This window comes from Myotis myotis, unplaced genomic scaffold (assembly GCF_014108235.1).
Source record: "Myotis myotis isolate mMyoMyo1 unplaced genomic scaffold, mMyoMyo1.p scaffold_m19_p_12, whole genome shotgun sequence".
In the NCBI taxonomy this organism is placed as follows: domain Eukaryota; kingdom Metazoa; phylum Chordata; class Mammalia; order Chiroptera; family Vespertilionidae; genus Myotis; species Myotis myotis.
The window spans coordinates 10,667,043-10,693,829 of NW_023416316.1; the positions used below are offsets into that span (position 1 = coordinate 10,667,043).

The 26,787-nt window shown below is 45.3% G+C and overlaps 1 protein-coding gene across 2 annotated transcripts in view; it reads right to left on the minus strand.

The window, feature by feature from the left end:
* Positions 1-26,787, minus strand: part of ASTN2 (astrotactin 2) — a 746,156-nt gene that overhangs the window by 398,158 nt on the left and 321,211 nt on the right. Inside the window, exons 8-10 of one of the 2 annotated variants that reach the window (XM_036329825.1) lie at positions 3,972-4,056; positions 3,385-3,459; positions 2,490-2,615 (exon numbers count right to left, since the gene is read on the minus strand). In XM_036329825.1, coding sequence (XP_036185718.1) covers positions 2,490-2,615; positions 3,385-3,459; positions 3,972-4,056 — 286 coding nt within the window. Of the gene's footprint in view, positions 1-2,489; positions 2,628-3,384; positions 3,460-3,971; positions 4,057-26,787 lie in introns of both variants that reach the window. The other variant, XM_036329824.1, reaches the window with a different exon arrangement.

A 26,787-nucleotide genomic window follows, 5' to 3' on the forward strand; every position in this document is an offset into this window, starting at 1 on the left:
ATCGCTTCAAGCCCAGACAAAGGCATGTGGGCCAAGCAGGATAATAATTTAGGACCCAAATCAAACCAGTACTCCAGTTATTCGCACCACTTTTCTTTAAAGGAGAACCTTCATGGTTTGTTGAGAAAGGGTAGAGAAGGAGGGTCCATAGCTGCAGATTTTCATCTCCTCTGCTGTCCTGAGCAACTCTGCTCTGGCCCCAACTTGATGAAAGCACACCCTCCAGGAACCGGGCATAGCATCCTTAGCCGGAGCTCTAGGGGCATCTAATGCTATTGGACCATGCCCCTTGGATGTCTCCCCCCTCTCAACGTACTACAGTGTTCCTTCCAACTATATCTGATACTCTCCCTGAAATGCAGTCTACAGCTTATATTCTTCTCATTTCTTTTGAACATTTCCAAGGATGTGTTAGAGTCCCTGAAGACTGATACTGTGGGACCCTCTGGGCCAGCTTGCTATTTAATGTAATTCAGATTGAAGGAGGTCAACCAGCTATTTCATCCTGAAGATTATGGCCTTTCTCAGCAGCATGACACAGTACATCACCTTCCCAACACTGCCTTCCCCTACCATCACCAGTTTCTACTTGAACTTTACTGTAGTGGGACTCCAATTCATCTAAAATGGGTGCAATGTAACTTTGGGAGTATATTATGTACCAGCATTTACTTATATTATTGAATCATTGTAACTCCTGGGAAATGTTTCAATGAAATAGTTAGGGACATGGGTTCCAGAGCTGGAGAGATCTGAGTGGAAATTTGGTTCCATCACTTAACTAGTAAAGGCATCACCTTTATGGCTCAGATTATATTTTACTCTGTAAAATGAAAACAATAATAATAGCATCAACTCATGGGGTTGACGTAAGGATGTTATGAGACGTCAGGAGGGTGCTGGGCACATCGGAAATGATCAATGGATATGAATTATTACTACACTCTGTGAGGAAGGCGCTGTTCTTATCCCATTTGGCAAAGAAATGGAAACTGGGCAAGTGGACGTGACCAGGATCACATGGCTCATACATGGCAGAGATGGGATTCTAACCCAAGGTGAGGCTTCCCATCAGTCAGTCTGACAGCTTTAGCTTCACCGAAACCAGAAATTCAATATCAACAGTACAGAACTCCGAGGAAAGTCAGTAGAGACCGTCTTGCAGTTGATTTCAGGCAAGCTCATTGGATGTCTTTAATAGACTTTCAACCAGGTGGTCTTTGCTCCACCTTTAAAATGTGCAATACAGAGGAACCTGACCACATGCTTTAAAGGTCTCATCTACTTCAATTCTATCAAAAATGGAAAATTATCATCTACCATTAATTAATTTATGTGTGCCTGAAACCATCTTAGTTCTTCATAATTAACACTTCATTTCCTAAATGCTATCCCTTTTGCAATCTATTCTTTTTTTAAAACTACCTCTTTTGGGAAATACCAAGAGCCTGGAAAATCATGTCTGGTTCATCCTCCTCCACCCCCCTGAAAAGTTGAGAAGATGAGACTAAACAACCTGTAAAAAGCAGGGATAGTTGGGTTCTAGGAGCTTGCTATCAAGGTGCCATGGACATATGATAACATCTTGACTCAGAATGACCCAAAGGCAATGGTAGAGTAACAATCACTGGGGGTAGGAATTGCAATGACTCCAAGTTCCAGTTCAGGGGCTAATAAGCATGTACAAGCCAATTCCAAAAGTATACTCTGAGTCCATTTTTAATAACATTTAAATTTCTAAAACGCTTCTCCTAATCCAATTGGGAGAAAGGAAAAAACTCAACAGTGAAAAGCTCCAAGATAGTACTAGGATCAGATCTAAGACCACTGGTTTAATTAAATCAATAAACATTTAGTAGAGGTCCAGTATGAGCTGGGAACTGGGGATTAAGAAGCTAAATAAGTTATTTTCTTTGACCTTAAGACAGTCTCCACTAATGGGACAGAATGATATGTAAGCAACTACTTGAAGCACAGAAGAGTTAGTCTATAATGAAGTTAACTACACGGTATAAAACATGTAAGGAGGGGTGCAGTCTCCATCCTTTCATGAATAAAGAACAAACACATTAGACCTGGACATTTAGAACATATGAAGTAGCCCCAAATCACCACAGAAAGCATCGCATTCTCCAACCGTTCACTTTCGCGACTCTCAGATGTAGGATTAAGTAATGGCCTTAGATAAGACCATTAATGATTCCATGATGTGCCAGGTGATGTTTTAGCCTATCCCATATTTTATACATGCCCCGAAGTAGAGTAAGGATGTTGAAATACAAGGCCTAGAGGCCCACGAATGGAAGGCACTATTAGGAGCATGGAGCATGGCATACTTAACAGAGTTCCTTACATCATCTACAAGGCAGCAGCCTACTGCAACCGTATGAAGGGTACTTCTTCACAGGAGTTCCTGTGGTCCTGAAATAGGGGCTTTCAGGGCTTCAAGAAGTTCTTGCTACAAGGATACTGGAGAGGAACTTCCCTACCTGACATCTGCAGGGTCTTCTGTGACGAGCACGTCAGTCTTGCAGCTGGCCAGGGGGTTGATGGACAGCTCCACAGGCGGGACCACAAAGCTTTTGCTGACAGGAAGCCAGAGTCCTTGGCCCAAGCTGAAAGTAGACCTGCAATGTAAGAGTTTCCATTGGGGAACTCCCTAGGAAGCAGAATGAAAACTGAAGAAATGGATCCTCCCCCCATCCCTTCTCGGACCCCTTTTCTCTTCCCCACCCAATTGCGTCCCCTACATTCTCCAAGGTACAATTTAGGTCCACTCTGCTCAGACTTGGATGGTCATTTCTTAAACCTATTAATCATGGAGCCCATGGGAGTACAGGGTCTGCTCTCAATAAACAGTGGGCTCTGTGAGGACAGAGACCATCTCAGCTCTGCCTTCCCAAGCACTCCTGGTACCTAGCCGAGTTCCATGCATGACTGCGTAGTCAGCAGGGGAGTCTGCACAAAGGTTAAAAGCATGCACTCTGAATCCGTTTGAACCCAAATCTGATTTCCAGTCTGCCACTTAATTTGCTGTACGTCTTTATCAGCTTAGGTATTGACGTTTCACACGAGATTTCATGGAGCTAGCAGGAACAGGGCCAATAGTTATAGGATATTTTTAAACCACTAGACGAGATAATCAGTAATGTCTCTTCCAGGTTAACTACCTCAGTCCCTAAGTCTAGATGCCAGACAGATAAGAAATAGATCTCCATAGTAACCGGGGCTGTGATGGTACATCTGTGTCCATGAGAGTCCCTCTGCACTCATTACAGCCCAGAAGTGCACAGGTTCGATCAGCTAAGGAGGCGTAACCACACTTCCCCATGAGAATCCCACTTCACTCCCCAGCATCGTGCCTCGACAGGATTCTCAACTCACCTGAGAATCTTTTCCGGGGCTTGCTCCCCCGTCACCAAATCATAGCCCCTCTCAAGTGTTGTGTAAGGCCAAGGTCTGTAGGAAGAATAGGAGGAAAAGAAAAGGAGACAGGAGATAATATTAGTCAGAAGTAGGTAGGATTCATAAAAGAGTAGCTTTATAAACAAGCAAGTTTTGCAGAAGTAATTTTGTTCTGGCTAAGACTATGTATATGTTAAACAAGAATGTCTCCATCATATGGAAGGATTCAGCCCCTTTAAATCCCAGCTTGTCCATGATGGAGTGATGTACAAAACTCTGCTTCTGTTTCCTCATTGGTCCACTTTAGGAACTGTTCTTGGATTACTTGTGGTCTGGGAGGGGGTGCTACATGTCAGCATTTGTTCTCTAGAAGAGTCATCATGTACCTTTAATACTAAAACGGGGTTTAGTGGGAAACAAGATTCATTTTCCATCGGGTTTTGAAGAAATAAAAATGTTACAGAAAAAGAGTCCTCTTTGTTAAGTGGTTTGGGGTCTCTGGGAACAGAACCGAGAAAGTGGGAACGGTCCTCCATTGTCCCTGCCCAATGTCCCTTGCCACTCACCCTTCACTCTGTCCCCAGTCACTGCGCACACACAGGTGTCTGTGCACTGGGTCGGGGGCATAGCCTTCGTGGCAGCTACACTCTCCTGTAAGGAAAACGAGAAAGCAGTCTTGTGAAATGCTGTTCACACAAAACAGTCTTCTCCCCTGCTGTCGGTGTTTTCTTAGAAAATACAGCGAGCTGCTTCATTCTGCCCACGGAAAGAGGGGTTTCTGGTCTACCTGCCACAATGGGGAATAAAGATTTTATTCATTTGTTCATTCATTCATTCATTCAACGAATCCTGACCACAATGCCCTGCCAGGCTATCTGCCTGGCACAGGGGATACAGAGATCAAGGTACAACCCGCTGCTGAAAGAGCTCATGGCTTAATGAGGGAAATATAAAGTGGCCTCGTGGCCACAAATGGAGGGCTTGTCCTCAGATAGCTAAGTTATGATAAATTACATTTGTACTAAAAGTGTAATCAGAAAATTGAATTCTCTCTAACTGAGTGAACAATCTATGTTCATTTATAAGCCACAGATCAAATGCCACTCCTTCAAATATTTTTGATTTTCCCTTTTGGAAAAGAATTTTTTTTCATTTACAATCTCCAGATTTTATTTTAGTTGTTGTTTGCTTATTTTAATTGGTTTTACTCTCCTCTCCTCCCTTTCTTCCCCATCTTGTTCCCTCCCATCTATTCACCTATCCATCCATCCATCCACCCATCCATCCTTGCATTTATCTATCCCTCCATCCATCCACCCATGTATTCATGCATCTTTTTTTTTTCTGGCCATGTCTTATGAATTCTTGCCAGCATCCCACACTGCCTTAAGTGTATTCCCCTTTGGCCAAGCTCATTTGACATGGTCAGTGGATGTCTCATGTTCTTCAGAATCCTGGGAGGGTTTTCAGAAACTCTGTCCTACCCCCGTGCTACTCTCTATCCTGCTCCACTGTACACGCCTTAAGGTTCTGATCCAATTGGTTGCTAGTTCTTCATAAGGTGTATGTGTAAAATGTTCACAGATGCTTTACCAAAAATAGATTCTATATAAAAACGTGTTTGGGAAACACGGTACCATTCCTCAGAGCCAGTAGAGTGTGCTTCTGCATGAGGGTGATGCACATACAGTTTTCCCTAAACTTACTTCACCTTGGGAAGCTTGCTGGTGAACGAGTCACAGGCTTAGTATTCTGTGGAACACACCTCGGGAAACGCTGGTAGGAAGTGGGCTGGGTTAGCTCACTGCCTGGAACAGAGTAGGTGTTCAGCACTGCGAGCTGAACGAATAACTATGCTATGGCTCTGGTAAGTTTCCGGACTATTAATGTCAGGTTGCCTTCTTTCTGGTCCTCTGGTGACCACACCCATGCACACCCCCAGAGGAACCCGCAGTTCTTTCATCCTGCAGGCATTCTATTTGGTCTGACATGAGAGTTTTCAAACCACATTTCTTGGAAAAAAGTATATAGTTCAATGAGGGAGATCTAGGAACTTCACATCTTTCATATTTTAATTTATTTTTTAAAAGTTATGTTTCTCAGAGGGAAGGTGGGAGTGGAGAGAGAGTAACCAATTAACTTATATGCATATATGCATAACCCATGGACACACACAATAGTGTGGTGAAGGCCTGAGGAGGGAGTGAGTGTAGAGGGAGGGGTTAATTGGGAAAAAAGGGGACATCTGTTATAGTTTCCACAATAAAGATTTAAAAAATTTCTAAACACTCAGCAGTTACATGCTAGAATGTAGGGCACTGGAGAGCGCCTCTACATTATGTTTTATGCAGGCCTCATTAAAATAATCTCCTGTCATCTCTGTTTCATTGAGGAGGGTACTGAGACTGGAGTTGAGGTGCTAACAAGCTCATACTATTTACAATGACATGTCTTCCGAACCAGGATTTTTCTCACCCTTGTGCAACCCAAACAAAATGTGGCAGCGACTATGATGCTAGGGCGACACAGGTTGTACAACTGTCACCCATGACTCCTGATTTCAAAACGTTTGTATTCATCAAACAACCTTACTGTTTTCACTGATTCACTATATGTGTTATGCATCTGACCTTATACAAAGCACTGTGAGTGTTGAAAAACACTCTAACTGGGTTTATATATCACAATGCTGCTTAATCTTTGTACCCCCAGCATTAGCAAATAGCTGGCAATCAGCCTGGGCTTAATAAATGTTAGCTGAACGAGGTAGTAAGACAGCATACAGGGTGAAGACTGGGTCAGAGACAGTATTCAAAATATTCAGAATAACACTAAAGAAGCAGAGGGAGAAGCAAGGAGAGAGAGCAAGGTCTACCTTTCCCCTTCCCTGGACACTTGGCCGATCAGAAGGGGCTGCGTGCAGGCAGGGGTCATCTCTAACTCTCCCCTCAGGATCATGCCCGGGGCATTCCACTGAATGTGGGTGCTATAGGTATGTGCTACCTAATGGGCCCATGATGGTTACTGCAGGTAAAACTAGTGGAAGAGAGGGCTGAAATCCTTGAGATGTGGATGAGAGTAATTCACCAACATGGGAGGGGTAGGTCACTAACAATGTGTTAAAATGCAACAGTCCCTTCATGAAATATTCACCACTTGGAGCACGTCTAATATTAAAGATTAAAAGTCCTGGGATTTGTCCTCGAGACTCCCAAGACTGATTTATGATCTGCCACAAGCCACAGTCCTCGTGATTCATAATGGGAGAGGTGAAAGTGTGAGCTCTGGCACAGGGACAGGGAGTCAGGCTGGGGCGGGCCGGGGGGGCTGCTGGGAAGGGCAATGGCAGAGTACCTATCTCTCTGATCAGTGACTCCGCAGGAAACAACACAGGTCATTTCTCCTCCTTTCCCTCCTTTTGGGAATATTAGTGAGAATGAAAAATCTATACGGGAAAAGGATGCTGCTCTATTTTGCTCCTTCTTTCTCGTGTGCTTATGAGGCAAGTTTCCCCTGCCTCTGAACGGATCAGTAATTACTGATGCTCATTATACAACAAATATGTATTTTGCCAATGAGAGGCAACCACCCTGGGGGAGCGAGGGGGAGGCAGAAGGCTGCCTGGAGAAGGGGAAGTGAGGCAGAGGGAAAAGTGAATGAACGCTGCCTCCAGACAGGCCTGGGTTCCAGTCCTCACTTTCTTTCTCCCTAGACCCATGGTCTTGGGAAACCGACCTTATCTTCTCGAGACTCGGTTTTGTCATCTATAGAATGGGATGGCAGTGCCGTCACTCTCACACAGCTGATGCGAGATTACACTGAAGTGGTCAAAGGTGAAGCTCATGGTTCAGTCTCCTCCCCTTTTCCTTTTCCTGAATTCTGATATGTCCCAAATATCAGCTCTATGGTCTCAGTTTCCCTGTCTGCAAGATGGAAAATTGTAGATGTTCCTCAATTTCGAGCACCAATGAGAGTCCGTGGTCTGTGTTGCCTTTCCAGATCCCCAAGCCCTGCTTTCTGGACACTGTGTTTCAGCCTTCGCCGTGATCTCCCTTAGCAGCTGGGCCAGGTGTCTGCGGCAAGATGTCCATCAATGCTGGGGCTATTGGCTTTATTGACTTCTGTTTCCCATTTCGCTGGCTCAGCCTACTCTCCACTATTTGCAACTGAGCATTTCCTTCTTGCAAGATGCAAGCCTCTGACAGCCAGAGCTGAGGATGGAGTCCTCCCCCGTGAGGCCTTTCCTGGGTCCTGCCCCTGCACATGCAGGGCAGCCAGGTGGCCAAAGAGCAGCTCAGGCGTACCAGGTGCCCGCGCTCCGTCACTGTGCGCACTACAGAGGCTCCAGCAAGGAGGGGGCTGCACCCATCTCGATCACCACTGCGTCCAATGCCCCTGCACTGCCTGGCACCTACACAAGTGAGGGGTGCGTTTCACAATAATAATCCTATGCCAATGGGATGCGGAAACTTTTCAAAAAATTTGCCTGTTCTTCCCGCTAACCTGGGAGTTTCCTGTTTGCAGAAACCTTTTCTTTTTTAAAAAATATTTTTATTGATTTCAGAGAGAAAGGGAGAGTTAGAAACATCAATGATGAGAGAGACTCACTCATCAGCTGCCTCCTGTACGCCTCCTACTGGGGATTGAGCTCACAACCCAGACATGTGCTCTGACCGGGCATTGAACTGTGACCTCCTGGTTCATAGGTCGATGCTCAACCCCTCAGCCACACCAGCCAGGCAGAAACCTTTTATTAATCATCTCCACATCCTACCAATTAGTATAGTGCCCGACAGTGCATTTGATAAATAAACACATGAACAGAGGGGTGAGTTAGTGAATATATAAATATGTTCTAATGTTCATACATTCAAGGTGACTTCATTTAGAATAATGACAGTTCTGCTGAAGATTGAAAGTAACATTCATACATCTATGACATGTACTTGCCAAGGAGATGGAAAGTGTAAACATGAGTGCTGGTGAGATGTCTAAAATAGAATTCCATTTCACATCAGAGCAGGAAGAGCTCTGAAAGATCCTCTAATTCCGATAGTTTTTCAGAAGGGGAAACACAGCTCAGAGAGGGGCAGTGTTTGGCCAAATCACAGGATTAGAACCCAGGGTGCTTGGCCATGACCTCAACATTCTTTCCCAGCACTGGTGCCTCAGTCACTCAACATTATGCCTGGCGACATTTTCTAGGGATACTTTTTCCCCCTTGGCCCTCCTCTGACATGTCCGAGTGTCCTACAATGATAATGCATTGCATTTACAAACAGGGATTATTATTTTTATTATATCTTTATTTTTGGCTAATCTTTACCCAAGGATATTTTTTATTGATTTTTAGAGAGAGTTGAAGGAAGGGGGAGAGACACAGAGAGAAACAACGATGTGAGAGAGACAAATTGATTGGTTGCCTCCCCGCACGTGGCCCGACCTGGGCCCAGGGATCGAATCTGCAACCCAGGTACATGGCCTTGACTGGAATTGAACCCGAGACCTCTCAGTCCATAAGCTAATGCTCTAACCACTGAGAAAAATCTGCAAGGGCTATTTTTTTAATATAATGAATTTGAAATAATCTTAATAGATTAAAAACATACATTTATATGGAATTGATAATGCAGGCCTTAAAAAAAAAAAAGAGTTTACTCTCTTCATTAAAGTGGTTCCCTTATGGGAATTCAATGAAATAGACTTTCATTGTGCTAATTACTAGAACTCTATTATTAGCTATAGATGAGTTGCGCTGCTTTTAACATATTTATTTTTTCCACTTATTGAATTCTCATTTTTTGTTACATGCATTCTCACTGCATAAACAGTTGGGTAAAAACAACAGAATCCCTCAGTTATGAACAATCTGAGTTTATCTTGTTTGAGGCTCTCCTAAATCACTTAGAAACAGACAGCGCCTCATGGGAACTGTGTAGGGCTGGTGGGCTGGGGAGATGGTTCACAGTGTGGGCCCTGGAGTCATCGGGTCATCTCGTTTTGGCTGTAAATCAGGGCTCTGCCTCTTAGCACGTAGCATTTGTATGAACTTGACCAAGTCGCTTCGCCTCTCCGAGTCTTTTTCCTAATCTGTGATGAGTGATATCAATGATCTGCTGGAATGATCAGAGGATATATATATCTGAAAAGTCCTCAGAGCAATCTTGGGCACGTTTCTTCTTGTTGAAAACATCATACCTGTTTTGAGTTTTTGTTACTATTGTTCCTGGATAAAAGGGGCCAATTTAGCCTCTTGTTTTAGTGGAAAGAGAAAATGCTTTCTAGAGGAAGGATGGTCTCAATGTCGATGTATACGCTCTTTGCAAAGCCAAAGGGACTTCAGTTTCTTTATCTGCAAATCAGGGCAGCTTTAATGAAGTCATCTACACGGCTGATCCCTGTGCTTCCAGAACCAGCAACACCTGTTGCCTTTTTCTATGGCTTCTCCCACCGACCCGGGCACAGGAGGGTGGAGCATCAGCCAGAGGATGCTGCCCGCTCTGCCCCCCAGCACTCAGAGGAGCCCGTCACCTGCCCACAAGAGGGCTAGATAAGTACAAAGCCTTCTTCCCGAGTCACCGGCTGTCTGGCTCCACTCCTCCCACCCTGTCATCCTCTTATGATTCCATTTTCAACAGTCATCACGTATCACCACAGGCCAGGGACACCGGCCGCTGTTCACTTTCTTATTGACTCTTCTTGTGGCTATGGCTTGGAAAGGCATCTCCCTGGGCTCTCGGAGAAACAGCGTGCATGGCACCCTTTTCTGTTCGACTCTGAGTGGCTGCCTTGAGCCTCTTTGTGTTTGTGCCACTGGAGTCCAACTCAGGGCCAGGCATGTGATGGGGGAGGCATGGGCTCGGCCTAACATGACTGGGGCCTGCTCTGTGCTAGGACTAGTGGAAGACACTCGAAATAAGTTATTGTATGTCATCTCGCAAGTCACCCCAGGACTAGTATGAGGAGGAAGGTACTAGTGTCCACATTGTAAAATAAGAAAGCCGAAGGTCAGCCTCAATTAGTCACTCGCCGGAGGTCATAGTCAGGTCTTCAACACTCATGTTCTTTCACATAATCCCAAACATCACAACAACAAGCATGACCACAAGGGCAAGAGCAAGGAGAGCTGCCTTTAGTTCAATGATCACTGACAACAAGGGGAGGAGAAGTGCACCTGCAGTCACATCCTGCTGATTTCTAAACTTTCACCACATTTAAAGGCCAAGAATGGCTCTTCCAAATATACAGGACTGTCCTGGATTCATAACCTAAGTACTGAGGGTTGTTGGATTGATTTTCTACTAGCAGGGGCCAGACCCAGGGCTGACATCAGACCTTCTGCTAATTGAGCATCTACTATGTGCTGACCTCAGCCAAATTAGTTCAGGTATCCATGACAACACGGGGACGAAGGCTTATTGGCTCCACTTTAAATAATGTGAAGTTGAGGTTTGGAGTGGGTGAGTAAGCTGCCCAAGGTTGAGAAGGAATGAGCCAAGATCCCAGCCCAGCATCTTTCTGATTCTTTCTTCCCAAGCTATATGATGGGTCTAGCAGGAATGCCTTAAGGGAGATGGAAAAGGGCTCAAAAATAGGAAATCCGGAGGTGTTGAAGGTCAGCCTACCCTGTGGTGGACTGAATTATTGTTGTCAACTCTTCATGTCTCTATAGTAGTGTTATGTATTCATATCCTTGTGATGACTGATTGTGAGGATAAAATTTCTTCCCTGGCCTTTGTCTCTAGGCTTGCCATGTGACTTGCTTTGGCCAATGGGATGCAGCTGACAGGATGTAAGTTGAGGTTTAAAGCGTGCTGTGTGGCTGGGCTTGTTCTCTGTATTCCTTGCCTCTTGCCATGAGTAGACCTAATCCCAGAAGGACAAGGGGCAACCGAGCTGGATACATGAGCTTGAAGATGAGCTCTGGTTAGATCAGTCCACCAGGACATGTAACAAAGGAGGGCATGCTTGCAGTTGTTGACAATAAAGTGCTGTGCTTGTTTGTTACGCAGCATGGCTATAGCAAAAGCAGCTGATGCACCTCTCTATGACAAATGGTCTCACTTTCTTCCCAAATGACAAACCTTAAAAAAATCTTTCACTGGACTCTACTTTTTATACCCTCCACATCCAAATGGTACCCAGATCCCCCTGATTCTATCTCATTGTTGCCAAACCCATTCCTCCCCAACTCTCCGAATGGCCACTGCCCTGGTGCGGGCCCTATGGAAAAAGCCTTATCACTGGCGACCTGTGTTGAGTGTCCCCATCTAAATGCCAGTTATCTCTTCAAAGCACAGCTGCACCCATAGCTCATCTAGAAAACTCTAGTGGATGCCAGTTGCTCTCAGGGTAGAGTTTATATACCCTGGTCAGCCATTCAAAGCCCTCATGCCCGGCCCCAGCCCATCTTCCCAATTTTACCAATTTCTCTTCCTCCCTGTACCTTTCATGTTCTGACTTCCTCTGGGTTTATCATCAGAACAGAACCATTTGAGAACCCCCTGACGACTAGCACCTGTTCCTTGCAGCAGGTCTTCCCTGAGAATTGGAGAGAGGCGGGGTCCACGGAGGAGAGACCACGGGCTGAGAGGGAGTGAGAGGTGAGAGGGAAATTAAGTGGCAAAATGATTATTTAGTAAAGGAATGAGATGCTCTGGGCAGCTATAAATGCATGCAGCGCCATTGGGGCATACATCTTCTAATGCAGACTCCTGTGCAACCTTGGGCAAATCACTGTTCTTGCCCTCGGTCTCCCCATCTATAAAAACGAGAACCTAGTACTCAGAGATACCCAAATACCCTCTCATACCATGTTCAAATTCTAGTCCTTGATTCCTCCTCTAATATACTCTGGTCTTTCTTAAATATATATTTTTATCGATTTCAGAGAGGAAGGGAGAGGGAGAGAGAGATAGAAACAACAGTGATGAGAGAGACTCATTAATCAGCTGCCTCCCGCACATCCCACACTGGGGATCGAGCCGGCAACCCGGGCATGTGCCCTGACCAGGAATTGAACCATGACCTTCTGGTTCATAGGTTGATGCTCAACCACTGAGCCATGCTGCCCAGGCTAATATACTCCGGTCTTGTCTTTTGAAGTCAGGGTCTCCCTTGGGACTGGAGGAGGGGATAGGTATGTGGGGGAGGGCTAGGAGCTTGGGAGGCAGAGTCACGTGACTGGAGTGAAATAACAAGGGAACATAACTCGGGCATTTATAAGTGAGGTTGCCTTCTTTAGAGGTCTACCAGCCAAGTGTGCAGTGTGAACACGGCAGGCCCCCCCCGCCTGGGACTCAGCCTCTCTAACTGCATAGTGAGGAGGTCGGTCTTGATGACATCTAAGCAACCTCTCTTGGCCATCTCTGCCCCCTCTTTTCTCCTTTCACTGCTGGGATGAGACGTTTCAGCCTTGCTCTTCTCAAGGCATTTGAGAAAACTTGGACACCAGCATTTTAGCAGTTCGCCCCTCATTGTCGTTCATCACCATACCTCTGAGAGCAAGAAAAAGGAAAAAAATAGAGGCCGAAAGGTTTTGGTGCCATCAGCGGGTGATTGGGTCAGAGAGAGATCAGAGTCCGTAATCTTGGCGACTTGGGGACTAACTGGCATTGACCCAGATCACGTGGGCAGCCATGGGGGAGGCCAGGGGTCTGAGAGGCCACGAGCCAGGCGCCCGCTTCAGGGTCTCAGCCAAGGTGACACCTCTCCACTGGCTCCGTCCATTCCCTCTCCTCCTAACCTCCTCCATCCCTGAATTATCTACAGATTCGTGCTGTGGCTAAGAGACTCCCTGAAAATTATGGCTGACTGAGAAGGAAGGGCTGAAGAAATCTCACCGACGACCTGGGGCAGATACAATGCAGCCGTCTCCAACATCCAGGAAGGATGTCATTCCAGTTGAAGAACCTGGAATTCCTGACACATGCGTACAGGTGGGCCTGCCGGGCGAGGGGTCTCTGCAGCTGTGACCCTGCCGGTTAACATGCGGCCTTTCTCCACCCCCTTCACCTCTGAGCCTCATCCCTCTCACCTAGAAGTTGGGGAACAGCCCCCAGCCCTCTCCCATTCATAAGGATGCAGTGAGGATAAAATACACACTATTCTATTGAGAACGCACGATGATGAATCATGCACTTGTTCACTGCTTGAATAAACCTGAAACAGCAAAGTGAAAAATACAAAATAAATTAAGCAGAGGGTAATTACTCACTTTGCAAAAGAGTTCTTTACAAAAGAGAAGCAATGATAGCTTTTTCAAGCATCAGCTATTTTATGGGTTTTAAAAAAAAATCACTAATAAAATTAGAGCCAAGATATGCCCTGAGTACCATGGGCCACATGTACATGACCCGCCCAAGCCACGGATGCCATATGCAAGGGGTTCAGACACCCCAGAATGGGACAGCCTGCGGGTAGCGTGTGACTTCTGCCCTCTGCTTTAGACGGTCCCTTGGTCAGAGTGGCCCCAGACTCAGCTGCCGGCATATGGTCAGGGTCCCAGCCAGCTTCCATGGAAACTGGAGAACTGTCCTTTCCACTTCCTTCCATCTGGAATATTATACCATTTACATAATGTGTACATTCAGCTGAACCGGCCAATTTTCACTTTGCTAGACTCACGCCTAATTATATGCAATTCTTGTTCTTACTCCTCCCCACCTCCATGTCTCTCTTCTCTTTCATGGGTCTCGCCATCCGCCACCTCTGCCTGCCTTTATTTCTCAATCTTTGTGGTTTTGTAGCTGCCTCAGTTTCTCTCTTTGGTCTCTGCTTCTCCATTTTTCTCAGTGTGTGTGTTTCTGTCTGTCTGTTCTGCTCCACACCTTGCTTCCCTTGATAGCACCATCTGTGCTAAGAAATTGAGTTTGGGACAGAGGCCAAAGTTAAATCCCCAGACTCACCTTAATTTCATCCATCCACAAAGGGAGTCTATCAAAGGAGAGTGTGTCTATAATTTCAAGGGTTAACGTGAAGAACACATAAACTATAGCATGCAAGGGCGCCGGAACAAGGACAACATTCATTGTCTGCTAATGCAATCCTTCTTTTTCACCCCACACCTTGGCCAGCCCCCACTTTCTGGTGTTAATTTAATTGAAAATCAGTGCCACTTCCCATCAGTTTCTCTGCTTTTTTAAATTGAATTTATTGGGGTGACACTGGCTAATAAAATTATATAGGTTTCAGGTGTACAATTCTATACTCCATCATCTGTATATTTACTGTGTGTTCACCGCTCCAAGTCAGGTCTCCTTCCATCAGCTTCACTTACAAAACATCTTTACGCCACATTGGCTGGTATGTGATGGAGAATTGTTGAGAATCATTAAAATTAAGCAGCGTGTGTCCACGTGGCCCGCGCCAACCCTCACGAGGGAGTTAGGATTTGCCGGCATGCCCATTTTCTGTCACCAGGGAGATTACAGCAGGCTGTGTACACCGCCCAGGGAGAGGCACCTGACCTCGCGTGACCTGTGTGATGCAGCGTGAAATCCTGACGCGCTGTCCTGCGGGACAGTCTCCGTGTGCCTTCCCCAGCCCCTGTGGTTGCTACAGAGCCAATTAATGAAGTTTTAATTAAGGGACATTTTAATACTGTAACCAGGAGGCGGGAATGGAAATACACACACACACACACACACACACCTTTAATCATCTACACTGATGTGAAAGCTGCCTTCAGTCAAGAGAGAGGAGAAAGGACAGTGTGGTGCAATGGGCTGGTTCCCTACCTGTGGTATCAAACAACCAGAAATGGCTATTGCTAAGCGCTTGTGTGTTTCAAGTGTTTTTGGAGATCCTTTCTGCTCAGAATCTGTCTTCATGCCTTCAAATCCATCACAGTTAAGTCCTCTGTGGGTTAAGCGTTGCCAACATTGGGGATCCTTTTTGCCCCTGATTCAATAATTCCCATTTGTTGAATATTTGACATATAATGTGGCAGGTGCTTTGTATTGATTATAATCATCATAATAACCTGGCGAAGTTATAATAATCTGATGAAAAGGAGCAGGAAATAGAGGCTTGGGGGGAAATGAAGCCATTTGCTCAAAACCATACCACTAGTTAGAGGCAGAGCCAAGATTTCAGCCCAGGTCTGTCTGAATTTGATGCCTGGACTATTTCAGTTTTGGTCTGACTGCCTCTTTAGAAACAAAACAGAGCCCACCAAGCGGGCAGCGCAGCACAGTTTGGAGCAAATTAAGGGGGTGGCAGTGTCTTGTCTGTAGTTCCCCCAAATTCATATGTTGAACTGTTAGTCCCCAATGTGATGGTATGTGGAGATGGGGCCTTTGAGAGGTAATTAGAGTTAGATGAAGTTGTGAGGGTGGGGTCCTCATGATGGAATTAGTGTCCTTATAAGAAGTGGACGGTCTCTCTCTCTCTCTCTCTCTCTCTCTCTCTCTCTCTCTCTCTCTCTCTCTCTCTCAGGAAAGGCCATGTGAGGACAAAATGAGAAGCTGAGAAGTTGACCATCTGCAATCCAGGTGGAGAACCTTCACCAGGAACCAATTCTGAGACATCTTGATCTTGGACTTCTAGCCTCCAGAGCTGTGAGATACCCGTTTCTGTTGTTCCAGCCACCACACCAGTCGATGAAATTTTTTTGTGGGAACCTGAGCAGACTAAGACCTTGTCATCCTCCCCTGGGCCCTTTCTGTAGAGACAGAGTGAACACTGGTCCTGGGACCCCTACACATGGAGGGGAACACAGCAGTAGCATTTTTCATCGCTATTGTCAAAGCCTGAAACCAGCTCATTAGGAAGTTCTAATGGACAGGAGGGCAGCTGCTGTTGCTCACTACCCAATACAGAGCACAGTGCCTGGCATATAATCAGTGCTTGCTCAACAATTGCATTGAATTAAATGCACTATCTGGGTTCCAAGCACTCTCTCCACTTCCATGGCTACGTCCCTGGCCCAGGCCACCATCAACTCCCGCCTACACTATCCCATCAGCCTCCTAAGTGGCCTCCCTCCTACCACTCTTGCCTCTGTTCCTAGATATTTTTCTCAAGAGAGTGGCCAGAGAGATCCTCCCAAAATATAGGTCAGCTGGCATACGTCCTCAGCTCGAGTTCCCCCGAGGCACCCACTGCATTCAGACTGAAAGCCGAGGTCCTTGCAGTATCTACGAGGCTCTGCAGGCTTAGCCTTTCGTCCCTCTGTGACCCCATCGTATGTCCTCCTAATACCCAGGGAAACTGAGCCACCTTCTCCTCCATGATCTTCCTCAAACATGTGAGGCCCAATCTGTCCTTAAAGGTCCCTAATTCAATTTACAATCACTCCTCTCTTCCATATCCACAGCCCCCTCTTCTCGCAGCCCCTTCACATAAAGATAACACATCATCTTCTAGCATATGATACAATCTGTTTATTTGTTACTACACATATTCCAGGGACCTGTCTACCCCTGGCCCCCACCTGTCTGCCCCGCGCCACCACTGCTCCAGGATGGTGGCAATTTTTATCTGTTCTGCTCATTGTCAGGGCCTGGCATCCTGATGACATAAGGTGCCAGAGATGGGCAGAGCACTGCTTTTGGTGAAGTTGGCAGTACCTGGAACTTGGGAGCTGGAGAGCACTTAGAAAGATTCTCATGTAAATTATGAATGGGAAACAGAGGCCTAGAGAACAAAGCGGCATGTCACAGGTCACAGCCGGAGTCAAAATTGCAGATCTAGGAAAGAAGCCCATGGAATTTGTCTCCAAATCCAGTGCTTCTTCCATTCACTCATTCCACTACTCATTCCTGAACATCAACGGTGTGCTAGACAGTGGGCTGGGTTTGAGGACAAAGCAGCGAGTAACACAGACACGACCCTGCCTTTCCCCAGCACACAGTCTCTCAGATGCTAGTAATTAAACAGAATCACACAATTAGGTTTGTGATTACAAGCTGTGATGATGAATTGATAGTACAGGCTAGTGGTGAGGAGGTTAAACTCTGAAGCCAGACTTCTAGGATTCCAATCTTAACTCCACTACTTCCTAGATGCGTGACTCAGGGAAAATCCATTAACTTATGTGATTTATTTCCCTCATCTGCACATGGCAATAACAGGGCATTACATGATGTAACTTCCCACTTTCTAATATCCCTGAAATGAGGACTTGTCTGGTATCTATTAGTGTCTTATGGTTATTATTGACAGCCTGCTTTCCTTACTGGCACATTAAATATTGCTCCATTTATATCTGATGTTTCTCGGTTTGGTTACAGTCTGACTGTATCTACTGCATAGGGTCATGGAGAGGATTATATGAGGTCAGATATGGGAAGTGCTTGGAAGACTGCCTGATGCACAAGTCTGCACTATGTAATGTGCATTATTATTATTATTATTATGATTATTATTATTTACCATAAAGGGAAAATTGAGTACACTAATGGAGCATAAATGAGGGGCAATGACTGAGTCTCTAGAAGGCCAGCAAAAACCTCCTGGAGGAAGTGGCATTTATGCTGAAACAGGGAGGAGGGGTGAAGAAGTGGCTGTGGGCAGGGAGCAGACTTCTGTTTCCAGAGAGACCTACAGACTCCCTGTCAGACTGGCTGCTGGAAATGATGTACCATTTACACGTGTGGGAACACTTCACAGGATGGTGTGGATCCCAATCACTCTCCAACTCCAACCTGTACTTCCGCCCCATCTTGTTTCCATGTCCTTGTCTGCTGATAACTCATCGGTCATAGGTATTACAATATATTGAAAAGTTCCCTGGAATCTTTTTCGGAATTCCATTTTTAGAGGCCCTTGTATGTTTTCGTAATATACTTGTTGAATACAATTAAATATAGAATCTAATTTAAATACATTAGACTCTACTTTTTAGTGATAAATTCTAGTCTCAGAAATTGAGAGCCGCCTTCCTTTTTTGGAAAATACCCCAAAGATCACCATCAGAGATACCTCACGATATCTTCCTACATGCCACTTTACAATACGAGATTTCAGACCTCTCACATCTTTTTATTTTTTCAAGTTCAGAAGCAAAAGTTGCCTTGAACCTTCAGTGGGATTGGCAAGTTCCCAATAAGGAAAAATGCTCAAGGTCGGTTTTGCAGCCCTTTCCAACCTCGTTCTTCCCCAGGTTTGAGCAGTCAGTCCTGTTGCCTCCCATCGTGGGCTCTCTGACACTTTATGGCCTCGTCTTTGACACAGATTGTCCTTTTCCAAAGGACCACAACCCTCTTCCACAACATCACATTTTACAACCCATTGAAACCAACTAGAGCAAGACTCCCAAACAGAGATATAAAATGGTTTCCCTGCAACTGAAACACGCTGCCACAGGTCCACCTCTCAGTTCTGCACCTTTCCCTTGTCCCCAGAGTCCAATTGGGTCCTTTCACTTTTTCACGTCAACTCCTTCTATAAATTCTTTGTCCAAAGGATTCATACGTGCCCCTGAGAGTTCTCTGCAAACACTATCCAAAGAGAATGCCAGACTGCCTCTCCCTTTGCTAAGCAAACTCTCTCACACACAGACTCCCTGAAACAGTAGCTTGTCACTCAGCCTGGGCCCAAATCCCAGCTGTGATACTTAGTAAACATATGACCTTGGGAATGTCAATCATGTACTTTAAGATACAGCTTCGTCGATGGAAAATGGAAGCAATAATAACCACCTAGGATGTTGTTATGGAAACCAAGGTAGTTATGTAAAGTTTCAGCATGATGCTCGGTACGCAGTAAGTGCATAATACATTGTTATTGTTACTCCGGCTTTCATGTAACCCCTCGATATCTCTCCACAAGGATTCTCTTCACTGTAAGTTACATCTGGTCCTTGTCTAACACCTCCATCTGCTATATATAGAAAATGAACCTGCACAAACTGGATGAGTCTGGTGAGATAAACAGGCTTTTATAATTAACGGTCATGTACATGGACTTTAAGCAGAACAACCTTGGTTGGCTGTTGTTCTTTGAATGGCTTTTGTTGAAAATGGTTTTTTAAAGTTTGATTCCATTATCTTGCATGTCTGAATAATAAGACATGGGGCACATTAATTGACAACCAATTAGACAAGGTATTGTTTAAATCAGATCCCAGTGAAGTTCAACACCAAGAAGTGGTGGGGTACATGGCATTGTGGATTCTGAGGATCAGAGGGACTCACTTCATGGAGGACTGACTTCCCCAGTTGAGGCCCCTCAGAGTAGTAGCATATCGACACAGACCAATCCTGAACAGGTAAGAGATAGAGCTTACTTTAACTGAGTTCAAGAAAGACTAGTACCCATTTCGAGAGAGAAGGCGACTTCCAGAAGAGAATTAGCTGCACCAGATAGAGGTTCAACAAAAAACAAATCTCCGAGAAAAGGCGGGGGTGTGGAATTGGGGAGAGATTGACAGGGGAGCTTATAGACACAGACAGTATGTGTGACGGCCTAGGAGGGGTGGATGCAGAGTGGAGGGGGTCAGTGGGAAAAAGGGGGGGTGTTTGAAATACTTTCAACAATAAAGATAAATTATAAAACAAAAACATTTAGCCTAAATGACATTGTCAGTGCCCAAAGAGCTATCTATGGTCCTGACCTCAGAACAAGGCACCCAATCTATTGTCCAGGGCTTAACATTTCAGTAACTGAAACTTGCTCCTCATCCATCCATCCATCCATCCATCCATCCAAAACATGCATTGATGCAGGAACTATTTCAATCCCTGCGATAGGGCAATAAACAATATGAGCAAAGGCAAATTCTTATAAAACTTATGTTCTCATATACACATCTCTCTTTTCTGGTGTGATAGAAAGTTGGCTCTCTCCTGCTCATTTAACTGCACATCTCGCCTATGAACTACTCGACTTAAATCCTACACATCTGCTACGTTACCTAGAAACCCATCATGTTACAATCTCTTTCAAGGCAGGGCGTTTTCCATCTCTGTGAATTCTTGGACTCTACAACTTCGCAAAATCCTTGTGTCCCTTTAAACTTTAGTAATACATGATTCCAGCAAATATGAGAAATAATATGTGAGCCTGAGAAATATTTAGTGAGATATAAGACACATGCATGATGACATAACTACACCCAGGGTATTATCATTTCATTCCGATTGCAAATGAAAAGTGGCTGCTGAAGACAAGAAAATAAACTAATTTTGATGGTGAACATGACTGAAGTTCATATCAATTTGAAAAGAAAATTCAATCTGCTTTAAATGCCACCTACAAATTGTTTCAATCATACTTATGCTCTAAGTTATTAGTGCTTAAAAGGTCATAGAAACACAGATTTTGCGCAGGAAAATACCTCAGGAGCTATTCAAGGTTGCAATTTGTATCTTGCTACTAATTTACTGAGTGACACTGGGCAACCTGCTTAGCCTTGGTGGCCCTCAGTCTCCCCATCTGATGAGGCTAGATGACCTCGACAGACCTGTATTGTATTTAAAGTATGTGTCCACTAAGCTCTTTGTTGGAGAGAAGGAACATACAGGTTCATGGTATGTGACATGCCCAAGGTTAATGGCAAATCTGTGGCAAAGCTGGCACTAGGATTGAGGGCCTGGGACTTTGTTCATTGTACAAGTTTAAAAGTCACATGGGGACTAAATGAAAGGTCAGCAGACACGAATGTCCAGGTCACTATAAGTTTCACGTTAGGTGGTCAGGCCCTAGAGGACAGGGACTCTAACTTGCTTTCTTCTCCCATAATCCAATACAGTTGTTCATTGCTGGATTCAAGGTATCTCTTAAAATACAGGGTGTCCCAAAAAATGTTTACACACTTTTTTTTTTGATAGCTCAATTGATATTTATTTCTTTTCAGATTTAACCCATTGGAATGAATTGTTCAAAGCGTGTATACATTTTGGGGACACTCTGTATTTGGTACATTATTTGAAATTTATTAAATTAATTAAGTGAAGACACAAATGACTGAATAACTGATCATACAAATAAAATTAGGCACTATGTTTGGAGTGCCCACTGTATATTAAGGCACTACAGTCGGTGAATTTTAAACTTCATTTTTCATCGCATTCTCACAACAACCCTGCAGAATAAGAACTATTCTCCTAATTTTCACATAGGTCAAAAATGAGGCTTGTATATGTTTAATGACTTGTCCAAAGGTCTACAATCAGCAATCAGAGAAACAAGGATTTGAACCTGGTTCGGTCTTACTCCTAAGGATATCCCAGTTCTACTTTGGTTCACTAAACGCTTGGATGAGGCAATAAATAGATGAATGGATTCACGACTAAATGAATGAGTCTTCTGCTGTTGTCTCATGTGGTTTGGGCCATAAGATTTTCTATACAGAATTTAGCATGATACCACACACGCACAGAACTAGAAATTTCACAATAAGATTCACCTAAGATGACATTCTTCAGAGACAAAGCCTGACCATTTGAACTGTTCGGTGCTCCGTGTCATGGGACTAGAGCACGCAGTCCTTGCATGGAGCAATGGTAGTCTATTTTGGGAAGGAACAAGCCTGCACTGAGCCTTCACTGAGGCACGTCTTTGCCTTGGTTCTTGATTGGTCTGTTCTCATCCCACCCACTGTTATGATGGTAAATAATGATTGGCCTTGCAAGGAAAATAAGCCGTGCTTTGTAATATTTACTAATTTTACAAAAATTGTGGATTTTTGGCTCATATTAGCCAATTTCCAAGCTAGTTACATGACATAACTGAACAAAGAGATGGAAAGAGATGATAACAATCAACTCTCAGGAGTCCATACAAGCCAGTTCCAGCACACCATGGATCCAATTCCATAATCAGGCCTGTGAGTGGTCCTAATTGTTAAAATCTCTGGAAAAACACACCAGAGCTGGGCTACGATGCAACAGCCAGGAACACCTGGCCAGGTTCACCCATGCATCATGACCACTACATATTCCTCAGCAGCGGCATCGTCCCACTTCCCTCCTTTGCCCACTCCGTTGGGAGGAATGAGCTTTCCTACTGACATAGCCAGTAAAGACTGTAAGACATGTTGAGCAATGCTTAGACTCCATGACTTTGTTCAACCCTATACATCCCACCCACAGGAGAAGGGGCTTATTTGAGGGAAGCTGAGCCATCTCTGACAGATCCAAGGCTTGGGTATGTACAGTGCTTGGGGACTTGGTTTTTCTATGACATCCCCCAAATTCTAGTTCCTGATGAAAGGCAAAAGAGGGGATGCCCAGCTGTTCCCTCAGGCGTGGATGTTCCTGAAAATGGTCAGACGGATGTGAAGGGCGGTTCCCCTGCTTCAGTGGCCAGCATTGTCTTACTAAGTCCTTTGGTTCTCAGAATCTTCAGATCCTTATCTCACTATGAGGTCTCTTCACATTGCCTTTCTGATGTCATCCTTCGCCACTCTCCTAGTCCTCTCCCTCCAACCCATGTGAGCACATTCTCTAGAGAACAGCACAACTACTCCACTCTATGGCTTCTGGAATCATTCCAAACTTTCCTCCTCTTTTTTGCGATCATGAAGTTCCTTTGGCTAAAGCACCCGTCCTACTCACTCTCGCTACCAATTACATAAGGCTCTGCTAGAAGGACACCTTCTCCATAATGTAGTTCTAGAGTACATCCCTCCCTCTTCTCTAGGCCTGGGGTACTTTAAGGGTGCCTGCCCTTGATTTATACCAGGTGGTGCCTTTTTTCATTGCTGTATATGAGCATATTCCTTTCATCCCTGTGAAAATGTGAAATCCACAAAGGCAGGAACATTGTCCAATGTGTCAGTGATTTCTCATAGCACTCGACACAGAGACTTAAGAGTTCGGGAATTAAGAAAATCTTCATTGAATCAAATCTAATGAATTGAAGTAAATTTTGCAAAGTAGGTCTGAGTCAAGCCTCATGAAAATATATGCAGGGATCTTATGTGCCCATTTCCACTCTTCATTTGTAGAGAGCCCCATCCATGTATGGCCTGAGGGACTTGTAGCAGTAGGGTGCTTTGCTGGGCACTGGGGTGGGAAAGCTACAGGGATAAATTAGATATAGTTCTTGGCTTTAAGGAGGTTACATTTAGCAGGATAGATAAGTTTTTAAGGAATAACTGATGGATTTATGCACGTGCGCGAGAGAGAGAGAGAGAGAGAGAGAGAGAGAGAGAGAGAGAGAGAAACATCAATGATGAGAGAGAAAATCATTGCCTCCTGCATGCCCCACATTGGGGACTGAGCCTGCAACCTGGGCATGTGCCCCGGCTGGGAATTGAACCATGACCTCCTGGGTCATAGGTTGATGCCCAACCATTGAGCCACGTTGGTTGGGTAGCAATAACGGATGTTTAAATCAGATTCTTAGTCAACAGAGGTTGTACTCTGATGATACTGTAGATGTCATCCATTCACCAAATAGAGATGAAAGATAGTTAAGTGAACAGAACTTTGGAAGGCAAATAATTAATGAAGGAAGACATTCCAGGGAGAGGGAGGAGACAGAACCTTCATGGGAAGGTAAGGGTGTTTGGGGGACAGTGTGTGTACGGGCAGAGTGGAGAATGCAAAGAGGGATGGGTCTGGGGAAGTGGCTCAGTGGAAGGGTGAGACTGAGCATCCTAGAGTCACGCAACTGGCCCTGGGAAGTGCTTGGTGGTCTGATTTCTCCAGAGCGGGGGAACACTTAATTTGAGCGCATATATAAGTGGATACGGAGGAAGAAGCTAAATAATAGTGCATAGAATTGTTTTAGGGAGCATGGGGAGGAAAAGTTACTCACTTCCTCCCTCCCTCCCTCCCTCTCTCCCTCCCTCCTTCCATCATTATTTTCTGTGAACTAATTATATGCCAGCATTATGCTAAGTTTTTAAAGACACAGAGATGAGCAAGGCACACATTTTGAATCCCGCTTCCTCAGCCCCTAACAAAGCATGCAGTCGGGTGATAGATCCAGACAAGGAAAGGATAAAGACTCTGGACAGGGACAAGACTATGCCACATGGAAGCACAGAGGGTTTTAGAGCAGAGAAGCGGGCCCCTTTATGTCAGGCCTGGGGATGGCGAGCCAGGAATTCCTGTGGGAGGAAGGATGTTTGGGTTGATTAAAACAGAAATTAACAGGAGCCCCTGGTCTCCTGTTAAAAGGGGAAGAAAGCTACTTCAGGGGGCAGACACAGTCTGTGAAAGGGATGTAAGTGTGCGAGGGCATGGGGTCTTAGGGAGCTGCAGGTATTGTGCCTGGAGCCCTGGGCACATGGCAAATAGAAGCAGAAGATGAGGTGACATAAGCAAGAGCGGTTTTGACAGATAATTAGATTAACAGCTAGGGGGGCTGGGCCTTTTGTTGCTTTTGTAGAAATGAGGACTACTCGGGAGGGAGAGCGTGCAGAGCCTTGCCATCCAAGGGTATCCTTTAAGCCCGAAGCATCAGCAATCGCTGGCAGCTCGTTAGAAATGCGGAACCTTAGGCCCCACTCCAGGCCCCTGAGGCTCGACAAGCAGTGTTTCTGAGCACAGATTCCGGGGTTGGGATCTGGCTCTGCCATCTGCAGGGGGTACACCTCTGGTCCTCTCACCTGTCTTCTCTGGATATCAATATCCTCAGCAATAGAGCTGAGAAGGTCAGTGGATTCTGTTGACATTTTCAGCTATAAGGGGGGTGTGTGTGTGTGTGTGTGTGTGTGTGCGTGTGTGTGTGTGTGAATGTGTCTGAGTGTGTTTAATTCTAGGGGATACTGGTGGAAGAGCTGCTCATTTTTTAAAACCGGCTAATGCATGTCTGTTGCCTGGATGACCCACTGTTTGAAACTATGCCCTCAAGCCTGTGGCTAAAGGAAAAAGTCATTAGGAACCACAGACATGCACCTGAAGACAGATTAGCAGGGGAAACCAGGTCAGACCCTCGGCACTCAGCACTCTGCGGAGCTGGGGTTTCAGGGAGCGGGACAGAGAATGGGAGCTCTTCTGTCGCCTCCCACCAATAACCTTCCCTCCTCCTTAAGGAAAGAAAGACAAAAAGGAGCAGGACTAGATCCAGGGGCACACGATTCTACAAGGCTTACCTGCCTATGGGGTAAGAATTACCGAAAGAGAGAGAGAGAGAGAGAGAGAGAGAGAGAGAGAGAGAGAGAGCTCTAAAGCACAAATGTCTGAATGAAGAGAGAGAAGACTCAGCTGTCTGGTCGAAGGGTACACTAGAGCTGCATCACATTTTCCAAACAGCTTCCCGAACAGGCCTAGGTAAAGGCTGCAAAAGTGTGTCTGAACAGGCTTCCAACTACCCGGTAAGAGAGAATGGTGGTTATAAAGCCAAATCCTGGCCTGACTCTGCAGAGACAGGGTGAGCCTGGAGAAGCCCTGTCCTCACTTCTGAACTGGTGCCCACAGAGAAGGGTGAGCCCTGTCCACTGTGGCTCAGTTGGTTGCACCATCCCATGCACCAAGAGGTCGCCAGTTCGATTCTGGGTCAGGGCACACGCTCAGGTCGCAGGTTTGATCTCCAATAGGGGGCATGTAGGAGGCAGACAATTAATCTCTTTCTCTTATCAGTAAAAACTAATCTTAAAAAAAAAATGGAGTGGGACAGAACTGGGATGAGGGAGCACTGGGCCAAGGAGACCTCTCAGCTCTGGGCAGAGGCTGCCCCCTGGCATCTGTGCATGAGTTTTCCAGGCAAGAATGCCAGAGAGGAATGAGGCTCCAGAGAAAATACAGCGACACACATGGCAGGAAGGAGCAGAGGACGGGAGGGAGCGAGGAGAACAGACTTCTAATACCAGCTTCCTTTCTACTTGCCTTGTGACCTTGGCAAGTGTCTTCTTTAACTCCTGTTTCCCTATTTGTGGACATTAATAACGGCCACTCACTGAGCAATAACTATGAATTAGACATTGTCCATTTACTAAGCATTTACCATAAAGAGAGAGTGTCTCATGGGTTTAAAGGTCATCTCTATGCTGTTGACTCAGATTTCTGTCTCCAGCTGAGACCTCTGCTTTGCATTCCACTTTTGGACCCCAAAGCCCACTTTCCATCTCCACTTGGTGATAAGTAGTCACCTTGAACTTATACTCATAACAGCACTTGGGATCTCCCTCACCTCAACCCTGACCCTCCTACAGCACCTACCTCCTGACTCAGCAAATGGTAAATCCATCCACCCCAGTGTTCAGACAGAGCAATTTACAATCGTCATCGATTCCTATTTCTCACCTCCCATATCCAACAACACATTTTATCAAATCTACGCCCTACATATATCCATAATTGAACTCTTTCTCACATCTACTCCCCTAACCCCCTTGGTCCAAGCCACTTACCAAGTCTTGCCTCGAGGAGAATAATGGTGCCCTTGACTGCCCCTATGTCAACTGGCCACAAGCAGCCAGAGCAATGCCGCTGAATGTAGGTTAGAAGACCCATCCTGTTGAATGCAGGTTAGATCATGTGGTTC